Genomic DNA, 16406 nt, shown 5'->3' with positions numbered 1-16406 from the left:
TATGGGTATACAGCTGGGTGGGCTACATCGAACAATACTCAGTCTCAGCCACGTGGCTTTACTAGGGTGCCTCCTTAAACCCGGGTGCAATCCAAAATCAGTTAAAGATCTATAGCCATAGTGCGTGACATATACAGTCCTAACTGGCGCTCCACCTGCTGTTAAATGTAAAACCACATAAAGACATAGATAATAATTTAAAACTTAAAGACACATTTTTCTCTTTATCTTTGGTATTAAGGAACTTTTTCTGATAGAAAAAGAATCACTACTTACAGTAATTTGCTTTTCTAGTATCACTCACTTTTATGTCTCATGCACCATTTGAAACCAATGTAAGTAATTATTGTCAGTGAAACTAACTTTAGTCCTGATAATGGAGACATACAGGAACCACAACAGAGTAGAATATGAAGTTCGATGATTAATATTTTGCAAAGAATATAAAATTATGGATAAGCCCTATGAGTTTGCTAGTTTGAAAGAAGGCCGGATATGCCTGAGTAATCAATCAATTAATTCTCATTTGATTCACTTGGTGTAAGAAGTCAACTGTTTTCCATGCTTTTCTTGTACACTTAGGACTTGCAGTGACCTACAAAGCTCATTCTTCCTGTAGCCATCCCAAACAAGCACAATTTTCCTAGGAGTTTTTATCACATTGTTCCTATAGTCCCCACTCAAATTTAGGCATTTCAGTTACACTTTTTAAGGAGGCACTCATTGTGTTGAAAAAACCAGCTTGTTATGAATGCTAGATCTTTGACCTAAAATCTTGCAAAGTGTGCTCGCTTCAGCAGCACATATACTAAAATCTTGCAAAGAACCTGTCTTCCTCTGCCTTTTATGTACAAAATTACTTTTGTGTTTTCTCTAGAGCTGCACTGCATTTCACTTGTCTTTGCTGAAGTCTATTCGGTTTGCTTCTCGTTTCCTCCATTTGCTAAGGTCACTTTGAATTCTGATGCTGTGTTCCAAGGTTCTGTCCATTCTGTCTATTCCTCTTCTCTCCAGCTAACTTCTGATTTGTGAACTCCCTTTCTAATAGCTGTGAAATTGCTAAAGACTTCCAAGATTTGTGTTTACAGACCATCTGTCACTGTTTTTCAGCTGAAAAGTTGAGCTTACTGGTTAGTCAGTTTGAAAGACACAAATAAGTTGATGTTGCCGGGAGAGACGAAGAAAAGTTACAACAATACATATGTGAAAAGAATGTTTATGTGCTAGTTTCTATGGAATGTAAGCCCCAGGAAATGGGGTTTTTTTCATTGCTCTATACCAAGTATCTAGAATAATAGTTCCTAGAGCTCAATAAATATTTGTTTCACTAATGAAAAAAAAAAAAAAAACTTATGTGAAATCTATGGTATCTTGAAAATATAAAACCAAAAACAGCCATTTTATCAACTATGAATAGTTTTATAATTTGAGTATATTTTTTGAGTGCCAACTGTCCAATTCCTAATGTGAGTTCTTTCTTTCTAACATTATACTAGTTGCTATGATATTGAAGCGTTTAAAGCAGAAATAAACACTCACATAATTATTTGGAAATACAAAATGCTATCTCAATACTAACTGCCGATAATAAGTGGTGGAAAAAAAAACCAGCAAGACTTTCCATAACTCCAAATAAAATGCTCAAATTGGGTAAAGAAGCTGAAAGTAAAAAGCTCAAAGTAGCTATATAAAAGTCCTAGTTCCTTAATTAACTGACTCACTAAATCCTGGCTATAGTCTAGTCATACCTGCTTATTTGTTGTCAGAAACAAGGGTTAGCTCTTTAATTAAATCATGGAAAAGGAATTAACACTGAATTTCATTATCTGTGAAACAAAGCTGTCAGTAGAAGATCAAGCACAAAATATTTATTTCTGGTGAATATATGATACAAAGCAAATAGGATTTTCATATTCTATGTTTTCCTGACAATTGTTTGAAAGTCAAACCCTGAAGCTACTGAAAAAGATTCAGTGTAAAATCATAGTCATTTTAAAAAGAATTTTTTCTTTTTCCTTTCTTTATATTTTACCTGAAGATAGCGACTGACGTAAATATTTTTGAATGAGTAAAATTTGAATGGAATAATAGTGACTACACTCTTTTTGAATGTAGCATTTTACCAAGAAACTGTTATATGTCTTTCCCTATGAAAATAAAATAGGTATTTTGACATTGGGAGGCCCTGAATGACAGCACAGTCTCGGCTAGTTCAGTGTGATACATGCAATTGATGACTGAAAAAAAAAAAAAAAAATCTAAGGCACCTAGTTGTGCTTTGAAATTATGAAGCAAAGAACAGATCTGAAAAAAGATGACAGTTGGATCCCACTTGAATCTATATTATATCATTCAGAAATGTAATTCAAACAACGTTTTTTCTTGACAGCAGGCTAACAAAAGTGTACTGAAAAGGTCTCAAAATAACTTGAATTGCCACTCTGCTTTGCCCCTCACACTTCATTTTTAAAAAAATGTACTTACATTCTTATTTGATCATATTGGATGAACAAAGTTTTATAATTCAAGATTTTGGTGATCTAATGATCATCAAATTAATACAACTTTTCTGTAATAGTTAACATACCAATATGCCTCACATTTCAAATTCTTGTAATTTATAAATACATAGTATGGTAAATGTTCTTTTTTTCTCAATAAAGTAGTTTCAACCAGATAGTTATTTTCTTCCTGAATATACCTCATCCTCCCTTCCATTCTCTCATGGTGCTCTCTCCCTTGATTTGACATATTTTTTTTTTCTTTTATGAAGTCATTTTGAGTATATACATTGACTGATGTATGTAAATCAGACATATATAAAGCAGAATTACTATTGAGTGATGTCTCTGCTTTTGTCTTTACACCTTAATTTTGGTCCATAATGGAGACTTCATCTAGTACAAGTAAATATAGGTTCACTAATGATAGTATTTTCTATAGAATTAGAATGCTAACTTCAGTGTAAAGCAAGGAACCTTTCACTGGGATATAGTATCTATGAAGTTGTGAAGCCATTAAAATTATATGTAAAATGCTTTAGGTATACGTTGTGTGCTCAATTGCACATGCCTGCACTTCTTTCTGGTAAAAGGATCCCGTGGCTTTTTAAATCTTTTTCAAAGATTTAAGAAACTGGTACAAAGAGAAAAAAGAACTAAGTCTCTTTCTTTAATGATAGAACTATAATGTAAACAAGAAAACTGGGAAAAGTGAATCAGAAGTACCCAAAATACAGTTAACATATATGAATATCATCTAATCAACTGCAATATAGTATTACAGAGAAAGGTTATATAACTCAGAATTTAGAGCTGAATAAAGTTTTTAAATTATCTAATCTACTGGGTTCTCCCGAAAATAAGACCAACCTGGACAATCAGCTCTAATGCGTCTTTTGGAGGAAAACTTAATGTAAGACCCAGTCTTATTTTACTACAATACAACACCGGGTCTTATATAATATAATATAATAAATAAATTTGTAATATAATAAATTTATAATATAATATAATGCAATGCAATATAATATAATATAATATAATATAATATAATATAATATAATATAATATATACAATATGTAATACTGGGTCTTATATTAATTTTTGAGTGTCTTCAGTTGCACTGTTGTGGCTGCCTTGACGTCCTGAATTGATTCAAAACGTTTTCCTTTCAGGGTCATTTTGACTTTGCGGAAGAGCCAGAAGTCACATGATGCCAGATCCGGTGAATAAGGTGGATGAGGACACAACGTGATGTTTTTATTTGACAGAAATTGCCATATACCAGAAGCGACATGAGACACGGAGTGCTGTCATGGTGGAGGATGAAGTAAAGACACTCACGAAAGAGGACTTCCAGGACTGCTTCAGAAAGTGACAAGAACAATGGGATAAATGTGTTCGAAGTATGGGTAATATTTTGAGGGAGATTACTGGCAATGTGTTTTTTACTGTAATATTTTTTTATTTATTTAAACATTCACTGAATCTTTTGATCACACCTCATAAATCAGTGATTTATCCAACATTTTTTAGCATTCTCTCCCAAAAATATTTCAACAATTTTTTTTTCCCTCAGGAGCCTTGTACTACTTTTTCCTCATTTGCTTTTCTGTAATGTTTAATTATTTAATTTTCATATTCATGTAATAATTTATAAAACATAAATAAATAAAAATAAAAATAAACAGAAAAAAAGGTTTCCGGAACTATGGAGAACTGATGAAATAGCCTTTGCCTATTTTAAGAATTTGTTTCCTATTTTTTGCTTTTCTGTATAACAAAACAATATCAACACACGCATAATCTATAGAAAGACAGTGCAAGCCATGATTAGCTCAATTTTATAGGTTACTTTAGAAATAGAGATAGCTATATAAATCAAGAACAAGTTGTTCAAATAATAAAACTAACAATCTGCATGCTATATCTTAAAAGTAACAAAACAACTAAAAAAACACACACCATAATTTTATATTTTTATTCTCTGTATACAAACAATTATTAAAATTACGAAGTCTCAGGGAAGAAATATTTTATTGAAAGCTAAGAGCTCTTTCATTATGTTTTTTTCTAAAGTCATAAAGTGAAGAGCTGACATCTAGATTTATCACATTGTATACTTTTAATAGCCAACAAGTTTGCTGTTAAAATTTAATCAACCTGCCTATTAAATTTCTTTCAAATGGTTCTGAGACACTTCAGTTTCTTTTCATAGCTAATTCATTCACTGGGAATCTATTAATATAAATTTCAATTACATGTTTTAATCCAGAGTACAGATTGGGTTATTGTTAATTCAATAAAAATGCAATATTTTGAATGCAGATGTGTTGCCTCTATTTTAATAAATAAATTCAGAACTTTTAAGGTGTGAACACTATAAATTGCTTTGTCCATCCCCCCTTGTTTTGCACTAATTGTCTTCTTGTGTAGGCACATGAGTTTTCTACAATAAATATTTAGAAGTCAAATTCCTGGGTCATACATTGTATTTTCAACTACAACAGTGTCAAAATTCTGCCAAATATGTTTTTACCAATTCACACTTCCAGGAACAGTGTATATTTCTCAAATTCTAGCTAGGACTTGGTATTGTCAAACCGACATTTTTGCCAATTTGATGAAGAGTATGAAATTGTCTCATATTACTGTTATACGTTGCGTTTCCCTGATTACCAGAGAGATGGGATAAGTTTTCATATGTTTACTGTTCACATGGTTTCCTGTTCTGTGAATTGCCTGTTCTTATCTTTTGCATACATATATTAAGTTATTGCATTTTATTTATTTATTTATTTGTAGGCATTCTTTATACAATGTAAGCACTCACTTTTTTTTAATTAGAGTTTATTGGGGTGACAATGGTTAGAAAAGTTACATAGGGTTCAAGTGTACAGTTCTGTAATATATCATCTATATATCACATTGTAAGCACTAACATTCTGTTTTTATATGTGTTAGTCACTCTTTCTTCCATATCCTACCTGTTATGAGTACTGTTTAAATTTTGAGATAAGAACTTTATCTGTCTTTTTTAGATTATGAGTTTTGTTATTTTGTTTTTAAGATGTCTTTCTTTAACTAAATCTAAAATATATTTTCTTCTAAAAGCTTTAAATTCTTTTTATATTATATATTATATTACATATTATATTTATTATATATTTTATTGACATTAAATTCAATGCAATTGTGTTGCAGATTAAAAAATTGATGTCATTCAATATTCAGCATTGTTTTTTACATAATTAGCTGAAAATAAAGATGTTCAGAGGTTTTAGGTTTTTTGACTGCTCAAGCTAACAGTGGTAGAATTAGAACTCAGGATTCTTAGTGAATCTCTGCTTCACAACAGAGGAAGTGGTTGGTCTGCAGTAGAAATGATGAACCTATATTACTCAATCATTCATATCTAAAACTCATCTTTTGTGTCAAAGATATGTAATTTTGTATGTTATTAACTTGGTTATTTTGAATCCACTAGCACAGTACTCAACACAAAGAATAATGAACCTAAAGATAACAGACCCAAATTTGCTTAACTATAGGCGATACAGCAATCACAGTTATTTTTAGTAAGAATGTAGTTTGTGGTCCATACAGTTAAGCCCACAACCATATGTATCTTTAAATCACATGCTTTTTTGCTGAGTAAAACAAACCTCAGAACAAATGGACAGTATAATAACTATTTAACGATCTAAAATAATTTACCAAAGTAAAGAAAATATGACTTTTCATATAATTATCTGACCTATATTTGCATACTTCCTTATATTGTGCAAATTATATGAGCTTACATGCAGGCTGTCTATCCTGGCTAAAACTTGAATTTTAAATTTGGCACTTATATTTGGAAAAAAAGTACATCTGAGAAAAGTAGATATGCGTTAAAACAAAGTACGAAACAAGATTATCAGCTCTGTTCTGTTTAGGCTGAAGCTGTTTCAGGCAACTTACGGAATATTGTTTCTCTTTTTCCACATCAAGATTAACTATCTTCCTTCTATCTGTATAGCCTCTCAAATCTTTCTTAATTCACTGCTGATTTTCTGGGGTTGTAAATTACTTTCTATGAAAGTGATGGGTAACTTGTCCTTTTAAAGCACCCTCATTCCTTATAATGATAAATTATGAAGAAAGCCTATTATGAAAATCGTAGGAGAACCTATCTCATAAACACTTACTTTCAAATAGCAAGCAGTATATAGGTTGAGCTATATAAAGTGTAAGTAATCCTTTGTATGCAATTCAACAGGAGCTATTTTAATTGGATACTACATAATTATTGGTAATGACAATTTAAGTATTCTTTTTCTAATGGCTCTCTTTTGGGGGGGGCTAAATTTAGATTATCGTCCCACATTTTATTTTTCCATATAATTTAATTAATTTCTATTCAATTTCAAGATATCAGATATAAGTTCATATAATTTAATTATTAGAAAAAGGATTTGAAAAGTGATGACTGTTAGTTAACTCTGGATACTACATACTGCATTTATATCATCAGAATCTTTACAGTTTATAATATAGTAGGAACATTTTTTCAGATTTGAGGTAAAAATAGTTTTATTTATTTTTAAAGTTTGAATCACAGATATTTCATAGCTTTTGTTAAAACCAGAATTAGCACCTAAAAGTAATAAAAAAGATTAATTTTTAACATATCACTATCAGAAGTCAGATCAAATCATTTTTCTATTTGTTCTAGGCATTACTATGCGGTCCTGACAGGGGACAATTTCAAGAATATCAAGTTCAGGAGTAAAAAGATCTGGGGAAAGTTACATCTTTGGTTCTACTATTAAAAATTATAGACAGAAAATACTTATCTGACATTTTAACAGAATGTTTGCCCTCACTAAAATGTACACCCTTTTACTGAAATGTAAGTAATAAAAAATTAAAGGTAAAAGGAGTCTACCAATAAAATACTTTGGGAGCTTCCAGGAAAGAAGAATGATTATGAAATTCTTATTGCAACCGAAGTTCCACAGTTGGACAATAATGTATAGTAAATTCAGCATATTCCATATCATATAATTTTGTAAAAGTAATATGTACTGGACAATCAACCTCCCCATATACCCACAGTATTTTAAAGATTTTCTTTCCCTAAATGAATAGGGTTTAAGTTCACACTAAAGAACTGTACTTTGAACAAAATTACACGGAAGGGAATGAATAGTACATAAAAGCAATGAAGAAGTAAAAATATAAATAACCGTGTTGTTAAGAATATCTCACTTCCATGTGAGGTGATGCACATCATTTTGAAATACCCTTTGGAAAATATCCTTATTCTAATCTTTAGCAAGCTTCGTGAAAAACTGTCATCATAAGAAAACAACAAACATTTTTATCATGAGTGGGGCTATGTGGTCAGGAAATCTTGTTTGGAATTTGCCGTTTACTAGCCATGTGATCTTGGACAACTGACCAAGAAATCCAGCTTCTTTATGAATAAACAGATGATGGATAATGAATAATGCTCAGTGTACAATAGGTAAATAATAGCCACACACACTAAAGAAGAAATCCAAAATTTATCAAGAACTATAAAGAGACTCTTGTGTTACAGAAAATAATACTAGCAGGTTCTGAAGATAAGTTGGAGTATTTACATTAAGTCCTAAAGAGATAATTTTTTTAAAAAATTACATCCTCAGCAACTTATATGAAACAACAGTAAGATTTCAAAATTAGGAGGAAATGTTCTAAAGCACTATAGTTAGAAGCTATCAAGGTATTTCACTGCAGTTTGTTTGATTTATAATAAAGAGGTCAGAGATACTGCAAACTATATGTAAGGCAATAATACACTAAACCATAAAAATAAGAAATCTACGCTACATAAATAACTCTCTTTGTGAAGGGATCTATGAAAGCTATAAAATAATAATAATAATAATAATAATAATAATAATAATACAACCATTTTTGTTTTTATTATCATCTAGTTGGCTGTGAGAGGCCAGATAATTTGAAGGATTCATATTAGAGAGACCAAAGCAAAGCATAAGAAGGCCTCTCTGGGAAAGCATTTTAAAGGATTTTTTTCTCTTTTTCAGTTTCTGCTAACAATTTACAGCAAAAGCATTTGCCTCTGATTGACTAGAAATAAAGATTTAATATATCTCATTTTTCAATGGAGAGTTCATTCTGAAATTTGGTTTCCTTGAGTCAGAAATCAGGATATTAAGAGTATTGTTTATTTATTTGATGTAACACCTCACTTAAAATGTATATCTATTTTGCTTTTGTGCTATCAAACTGATTTTCATAACACAGATTTCCTTATTTTATTGTACAATTTCTGATGTTTTTATTCATGACATGTACAAAGGAAAGAAATTAACATAGAGAGCACTGTACTCTCATTTATAAATCAAGAATATAAAGGTAAAAAAATATACTAGATGTAAATATAATGGCTAATGTCAAATAAAAATTTTATCAAGCCATCAGATATTTCTTATATTTGTATTCGTATCATCATAATGCTTGTTCATAACAAAAAGTAATTTATTATCTAGGCCACTCTGATTTGTTAGCAATGCAAATAGTCTTAGGCGCATCATTAACTGTTTTTACAAATTTCACAAATAGGTGTCAGATTATATTAGGATCTGGTTAACATTTACAAATTTACAAACAATGATTTCATAACACTTTAAAACAGCAAGGCTTTTGGGCAATATGACATGTTTTATGCATATAAGCAAAATTATATTCACTGACAATAAAGTATAGTGAATGAGTATGAGTGTTTCATCCTAGTTGCTTTAATTTATAGACATCATTAATTGCAGTGACACACACTTATACTTTTTCATTTTTCTTTAAAAACATAAAAACAAAACATGTTTAGTAGTTTGAATATTAATGAGATGGCAGGTGATTTATTGTGGAGTTTCTCCTGCCTCAATCAATGACCAACCTCTTGGGAAAGATAATAGAGCCTCTGAAAAGATGTGAGCTTGAAATGGGAGTGAGTCACATCCCTGCTCTGTTACATAACTGGTTATTTAGCAGGACTGTCTGAATTGAACTAGTGTTCTCTAAGTTTGAGAATGGTGGGATAGGGTTTGAGGGAAAGAGAACACATCGTTTGCTTATGTCGTTATCTAAACTAGGGAGATAAATTATTTCTTCCATGCTAAAACATGGTTGCAAATCAAAAGTGGATTTTGTACACAATTAAAGTGAACATAAATACTTAATGTCTCATTTAGAAGAGATAATTCAGTTTTATTAGTTAGTTTGTTTATTTTGTTAGCTTCAACGTAGCACCATGTCAGCTACATTATTATTCCTTTTACTTGGCATTTAGTAAGCACCTCATTCCTCCCACCTTTCATTCCTCCCATCTTCAGAAGTGAATGATAAATCTTAATATCTGATTACTTGAGAGCACTGGCAAGAACCAGTTTTCACCTGTAGAAAATATAAGTGACTTCTGAATTAAATAATACATTTAATAATAATAATAATAATAGTAATAAGTTCCAGGCACTGTTTTGTAAGCAATTAACATATATTAACTCAGTACTCTCAAGTTCCCCCTAACTATTTATATCCCTATTACATCAACACTGTGAAGTTAAGTGATTTACCAAATGATACTTGGTTAAATGGATTAAAACTCCATTCTGAAAACTACTGTACAAAACTGCAACTACTTGCAAATTTCTATCTGATGGCATCTATTCCCTTTGTATCAGCAATGCTGCTATCAGGTGGGGTCACCTTTCAGTAAGTAGTCGCAGCACTGAGAGTCAAAGCTTACTCTTAATATTTATGAAAAGGTTTCCCTAGGCCATCATAATTTTACTGATTATATAAATTTACTGAGAATTAATACGACTCTGAACTTTGAAAGGAGAATCCATCAGCATTAATAAGTGCTACATGTCTACAGATCAGACTCCTGCCATATAACACTTAAATATGGCTTAAATAAATACCGGATGAGTGGTCAGATCTCCACGTATAAAAATCTAAACTGTATTGTGTGGGAGGTTGGTGAGATGGGGGATGGGAAGTAGGAGTAAATAAAACCCCATGATGCTAGCCAAGCCAAGCTATTGTTCCAAAAGAATTCAAGTTTTTTTTTTTGTTAATTTTGCCATTCAGATGGGGCACATATTTGCAATAACCACAGCTGAGGTGGGGGTGGGAGTACTTTTTTTGTAATCCACACAACCATACCATATTGGTAGCAGCTACCTAAGAAAACTTTATTTTAAACTAAAATTTCTCAGGTCAATCCAAGTAATAAAATAAAAAAAGAAAATGGGTACTGCAATTATATTCACGATGAAATCAAATATAATAAATCGAATTTTAGAAAATGCCTCAATTTCTTTATAGATCTACAAAAAGAGTGTAAATGTTTAACATTTACTGAATTAATTGAACTACCAGAGAAATTTCTCAGCAAATGCTTCATTTTTGGATCCAACTCAAGTTTCAGAGGCACTGTTACTCTAAACCAGGGGTGTCCAAACTGAGCCCCGCGGGCCAACTACGGCCTGCAATCCATTTTTAATTGGCACGCAGAAAATTCCAAAAATATATTTAGTTTACTTAAATAAACCAGGTGAGGCAATACGTACATCACCTCGAGTGAGTGGCCCGACTGTGTATTTTACCGCATATGGCCCTTGGTAAAAAACATTGAAAAAAGTTTGGACACCCCTGTTCTAAACTGTTCAAGATGACGTTTAGTCAGCAGAGATTGTGGGTAGGAAATACAGGTGGGAAAGATTACTCTACTTACAAATTGTTTCTATCACTACCGGAAGTTGGAGCTACTAGAAATTTAGATTACATTTCCAAGACTTGGGAGGAGTTTGGTGATTGAGGACTAACTTCAGTGTATGTGAAAATGGTAGATATTTAAATTAACAAATGAAGAAGCCCTCCCTTGGAGTGGGTGAAACTCAGGTTTGGATCTGAATTAACCTTCTTTGAAATGCTCTGTAACCAAGCATCATCTTAGGGTTCTCAAAAAGCTCCTTCTAACCTGTGTATACATTGGCATGGGTGAAGTTAGCTTGATAGTAGACTTGGGGTATTAGCCTCAAGGAATTTTGGATTTGTGTGAGTGTGTTGGCAGAGGACAAATAGTTAAAAAAGGTATAGAGAACATTTGGAAAACATCTTCATAAATATAGATATTCAAAGGGCAAATGTAATGGAAGGTTTTTAAAAGATGAGGTGACCAAATAAGAAAATCCCAAAGATAATATATAAGAATGATTGTACGATTTGCAAATTATCCATAAATCTCCCAAGGTCTCACAGTATTCCAACGAGTAAAATTCCAATAGTAATTGAGTTTATCACACTGGAAAATTTAGACAGCAAATCTCATACATAGGGTGCAACAAGTTTGTTCAAGAACAGATTAGAGATGGTTTGAAAAAAAAAATCGAGAAAGAAATATGCACTGTATGGTAGATGCTTTATTCTTAATGGATTCCAAAGATGATAACGATGGATTCTTATTTGGAAAAATAGATGATAAGACATACAGCATTTAAAAATAATCATTCTTTTGATAAATTGGGAAGTAATACGAATAGGAAAGAAAACCTAAAGTGAAAATAGGACTGATATTTTGACAACTTCTTGTAGTTTTCAAGGGCTGGACTATTCTAAAGATGAAGAGATTTAATATATCTAACTCAGAAAGAAAGAAAAATAGAGTTTGAGTTAAAAAAATGCTAGCTGTAAGAAAGTAAGAATGAATGGGAAGTTAGAATATATGAAAATGTAAAGATGCAGTACCTGACATTTTTATTTTAATAACAGAGAATATAATTTTTTGAATAAACAGAGGTGAATAATAATGTAGCTGATGTGACTGAAGTGTTTATCTGGAAAGGTGAATCTTGGATGCCACCTACCTAAATATGATACACACGCCTGAATGCAGGGAAGATATGACCCTGGGAAATAAGACAAGATTAAAGAAGGAGGTTAAAGACTATCTTCAGAGATGTAATATGAAGAAATAAAATTTCAAAGTACGCGACTCATCTAAGATAAAAAAAATAATGAGACGAGAATAAAACGAAGAGTTTCTGGCTTGGGGGACTGGAAAATGAATACAGGATATCAAGAAGATCACTATGATGTCTACCGCCATTAAAGTCACTAAGTGAAAGGAAGAATATATATCCTGAAGGAAAAGATCACTGCCTGGACACACTTCAAAACATAAATTCAATGTAACCTTCTTCCAAAGTCATCATTAAAGTAACGTATTGGATGTCACAAGAAATTTTATACTTTCTTTAATAACTTTAAGAAATAGCTTTTAAAACTAAAGATTTAAAAAATATATTTAAACATATCATCTGTCAATATGAAACATTATTTTCTTTAAATATATTTCAAATTGATCCAGTCATCTACATATTCCATATTTCAAATTGATGAAATTCTTGAGAAGGAAATAAAAAGGGCTCAGCAACATTATATAATGTAATTGACCTTAAAATCAAGGTTTTTACTTAAAGTTACATACCTTATTATCTTCACATAGATTTAATTCACAGTGCTAGACAAAATAATAATTGTATGTATTTTATCCATCTTCACAGTAGGCAAATAAACAGCACATCATTAAAATCATATTATCTCATCTTTTGTTTAAACAACAATTATTCTGTGGTTTCTATGATCATTAGATGCAAGATGCTTCTAATAATAAATGCTATTAATAAGGATAGTTTTCTTTCTGGAAACACACTGTAAATTTTCTATGTATAGGATTATTTTGAAGAATAAAGAAAATTTTTCACTATGGAAGTAAATTAGTTCCTAAGCTTTGGAGGCATTTGTAAGTAATTTGTTCTGTGTGAATTTCAAAGTATACCAAAAAGTTAGAGTATTTATATTTAAATAAATTTCACAAATTAACTATCAAACTTACAGAGAGAATACTTGAGATATATTATGTAAAGCAATATACTCCAGCAAATAAAAACCTATTAATAGTGAAACAAAATACAAGAAGGTAACTGTTTTATTCTAGTGTATTTTCTTCATATTTGGAAGACTATTTGCACTCCCTTTTCTTACTTAAGCAAAAATGATGTAGAAAATTTAGTATCACCAAGTGATAGTTAATATATCACTGCCCCTGTAGAGAGCGGGTTGTAGGCTGACAGGCAGCTGACGCCTCGGGTCTGAAGCCTTGCCCCAACATCTCACCCCAGAAAAAAAAAAAAAATTTAGATGACACAAAAGAGTCTGTGAGACTGATCCTTTCGGAGACTTTACCTCACCTTTGTGCTTACACCTTATGTATCAATGTGGGGCCCTAAAAGATGGCTGGCTAGTCAATGATGGGTAACATTCCTCAAGGAAGGAACAACCTAAGCCAGACACAACCACATAAGGGCCATCTGGAGAACTCAACCCCCCAAAAAAAATGCCTGGCTAGTCAATGACGGGTAAGATTCCTCAAGGAAGGAACAACCTAAGACAGACACAGTCACATAGGGGTCATATAATTGGCTATATTCAATAATTTGAGTTTAACATCAGTTCTCCATCTATTCTTTTCAGTAAGTATCAACATAAGGTTTTGTCCCTTGGAGAGGTACATACAATAATTACTATTACATTCATGACTCTTTTGTCAGACTAAGGTGATTTGGTTTAATTCTATTTTTATATGAGAATCATAGGCCACTGCTTAAAGCAAAAAGAGAAGGGGGATATGTGGGGAGTGGGCTGTGAGCTGACAAAGGCCTTGCACCTGCAAGGTCATTCCCATGGAAAACCTTGCCTCAGCAATGCTCGATGTAGGGAGTGGGCTGTAAGCTGACAAGGGCCTTGCAGCTGCAAGGTCATCCCCATGGGAAGCCTGCTTGTTCTGCTAATACTTATTTGTATAGATATCTATTCTAAGACTGTATAAAAACTGTGTGTGAAATAAAGACTGGGCCACTGCTCTGCCATCCATGGACTGTGGATCTCCCGATCCCAGATTTCCTGTTTCTGCATCTTTTCTCAATCTCCTCACCCTTCCCCCTCAGGCAGAGCCCGCCTGGTTGTGTGGGCCGTGACAGCCCCAAACAACATATGAAAGTCAATTAAGATTATATGTAACATGGGTCCATAAGTCAAAGTCAACCTGGACACTGCATGCCCTGACTTCTATTACATAAACAAGATTCAACATGAGTAAAAATAATTAAGAACACCAGCATCTGAATCTTAATCATAAACCATAACTGTTAAATTGTTTCCAAGGAGCATTTAATGTAACAAAAAGCTGAGAGAAACAGATTTAGAACAAACTAATAATTCTACTTTGGATGTAAGAAAAAATAAGAATGTTGATCATAAAAATAACTTCTGAATGTATACCTCAAAAATGTCTCTCTTAGGACAGTGTGATTGGAATAAACTCATACAAAAATCACCTTCCCAGATAAAACTATACTGCATTCTAAGTATTTTCCAGCACTGACTGTAGTGTATTCTAGCTCTCCACAATGCTGCATCTACTCATTTTTTACTGCAGGCAATTTAATTCTAATCACACACATACATACAGACATCAAGACAGAGAGACAGAAAGAGAGAGCCAGAGAGAGACAGAGAAATCAACCACAAACAAAACAGATTGAAGGAACTTCATTTAAAAAATCTAATTCATGACCTAGGAACATTTTAGTCAGAAGCACATATACACACAAGAAAAAAAATCATAATATATACATACATGTATATCTAAAATATTTTTCCTCCTAGATCTTTAAATATCTAGAGAAGTCTTTTAGATATCAAGATTAGATGTGATTTCCCCCCAAAATACACAGGTTGCCTTAAGTATGTATTAGACAGTATATTTTCACTTCCACAAAGATTATGAAATTGCTCTATATGTGGGAAATGTGGAACTCTATGATGCTTAGCTGACTATACAGCCCCATAATTGCCCATTTTCACCGCTTCCAACGACGCCTGACATCTCACCAATTTATAGCAGGGGCAGATGACTAGAAAAAGAAAGTTCTTGTCTTCTAACTTCCTTTCAAGAAATATTTCTCGAAAATTCAGGATTAAAATAATAATAAGAGGCTTATGAATAACGGAACACAATCAACCAGGTTTTATATCTCTGTAACATGCCTATCATATGGAATAAGTTCCAGAAGTTGCAAATATAGCAATGCATTTAAGAACTTCTTGAAGGAATCACAAATGTAATAAATATGAAAAATCATTTCTAATTACCTCTGTTGAGTGACGCTGAACTGTTTATATCTCCAGTAATGAAGGAAGACTCTGACTGCTTTCGGACCGTGTCATTCCACATTCTACGGATTCGGCTCTTGGAGAGGAATAAGGAAAAGGAAATTAACTCACCAAACAGTGAATTTTCACTAAAATCGTTCTTTGCCTTTCTCAATTATATGAGAACTTGTGTCTGGCAACTGGCAGATATACACCTTTTACGTGGTTGCAGTACAGTAGCATGAGAACATAGGCAACTAAATTAACAATAATAATTGGTTCTCATTAAGTATATTCCTATATACTCAATGTAAATGCCTATATCCAAACAATTATAATTATGCAAAAAAGTAAATGTAACATACTATAGCAATTTAAACATATTGAAGATATATAGACGTGTACTCTATACAGAATTTAATAATTTTAGTTTCCAAGGTAAAACAAATTATTTTAATTGTAACTTCAAAGAAAAAGGGATATTTTGTATGCATTAAATTATCAGTTTCATTAACAAAATATTTAGTTCAAGAATGAAGAATATTGCAAGAAAGGGTTTGATAAAAAAAGAACATAGAATATTATTTAAATGTTACTGAACTAATTAATATTTTCATGTTAATAATAATATTTCA

The 16406-nt window shown here is 32.0% G+C and overlaps 1 protein-coding gene across 29 annotated transcripts in view; it reads right to left on the bottom strand.

Annotated features, from left to right (window-relative positions):
• ADGRL3 (adhesion G protein-coupled receptor L3) overlaps positions 1-16406 on the bottom strand; it is a 744191-nt gene that overhangs the window by 13799 nt on the left and 713986 nt on the right. For 28 of the 29 annotated variants that reach the window (XM_081060156.1, XM_081060146.1, XM_081060168.1 and 25 more), the window contains one exon: positions 15772-15868. In XM_081060156.1, the coding sequence (XP_080916282.1) occupies positions 15772-15868 (97 nt within the window). Of the gene's footprint in view, positions 1-12422; positions 12465-15771; positions 15869-16406 lie in introns of all 29 variants that reach the window. The other variant, XM_081060173.1, reaches the window with a different exon arrangement.

The sequence above is a fragment of the Rhinolophus hipposideros genome, assembly GCF_964194185.1.
Source record: "Rhinolophus hipposideros genome assembly, chromosome: 1".
NCBI lineage: Eukaryota > Metazoa > Chordata > Mammalia > Chiroptera > Rhinolophidae > Rhinolophus > Rhinolophus hipposideros.
The sequence above is the reverse complement of the archived record's forward strand: the minus strand, read 5'-3'. Positions and strand labels throughout refer to the sequence as shown.